At 62.8% G+C, this 643-nt stretch overlaps 1 protein-coding gene across 1 annotated transcript in view; it reads right to left on the bottom strand.

Annotated features, from left to right (window-relative positions):
• NGA_0195200 (uncharacterized protein) overlaps positions 1-355 on the bottom strand; it is a gene marked incomplete at its 5' end in the record, with an annotated part of 2083 nt that extends 1728 nt beyond the window's left edge. Inside the window, one exon of the mRNA XM_005854533.1 lies at positions 319-355. Coding sequence (XP_005854595.1) covers positions 319-355 — 37 coding nt within the window. The remainder of the gene's footprint in view (positions 1-318) is intronic.
• Between the last annotated feature and the right edge of the window lie 288 nt (positions 356-643).

Below are 643 nucleotides of genomic sequence, written 5' to 3'. Positions count from 1 at the left end.
CTCTCCTTCTCCTTATCCACCCGCCCTCCGCCCCTCCCTCCCTTCTTCCTTCCTTCCCTCCCCAAGCGCACCGTGAAGACTTGGCTCGACGAGAGAAGGCCTTCCTCCAGAATCAGCACGTGCCGTTCCACCTCCTCCTCCTCCTCCTCCCTCCCCTCCCTCCTCCCCTCCCTCCCAGCACCTGCTTCCCGCGCGAGGCGGATCGCGTCCCGCAAGCGATCCAGGACCTGTCAGGGCAGGCGGGGAAACGTGTCAGCTACAAGTCTCGGACGATCCTCACGGGTGACCGTAGCCAGGAAGCTGACAAAGCAACTTCACGTCGAGGGAAGGTCGAGTAAATCCCCATGGGCGTCATCCCCACGAGGATGAGGGGAGGAAGGGGAGGGCATGGGCCTGGTAGGACGTTGCCGCCACACTGTGAAGAAATCCTCCACGGATACCTTCGCCCTCCCACAAAGTGTCCTCCCTCCCTCCCTCTCTCCCGACCGACCGACCGACCGACCGACCGACCTGGAGTTGCACTGCGGCCACGTCTACCTGGTCCCGCAATGCCTGAATTTTATGGGCCGTTATCGAGACTTGCCGGCTGGGCTGTCCTCGACGCCGGGAGTTCTGGGGAGGGAAGGAGGGAGATGGTCAAAAA

This window comes from Nannochloropsis gaditana (genome assembly GCF_000240725.1).
Source record: "Nannochloropsis gaditana CCMP526 unplaced genomic scaffold scaffold472, whole genome shotgun sequence".
Lineage (NCBI taxonomy): Eukaryota > Eustigmatophyceae > Eustigmatales > Monodopsidaceae > Microchloropsis > Microchloropsis gaditana.
Note: the sequence above shows the minus strand (reverse complement) of the source record. Positions and strands in the feature narration are given on the sequence as shown.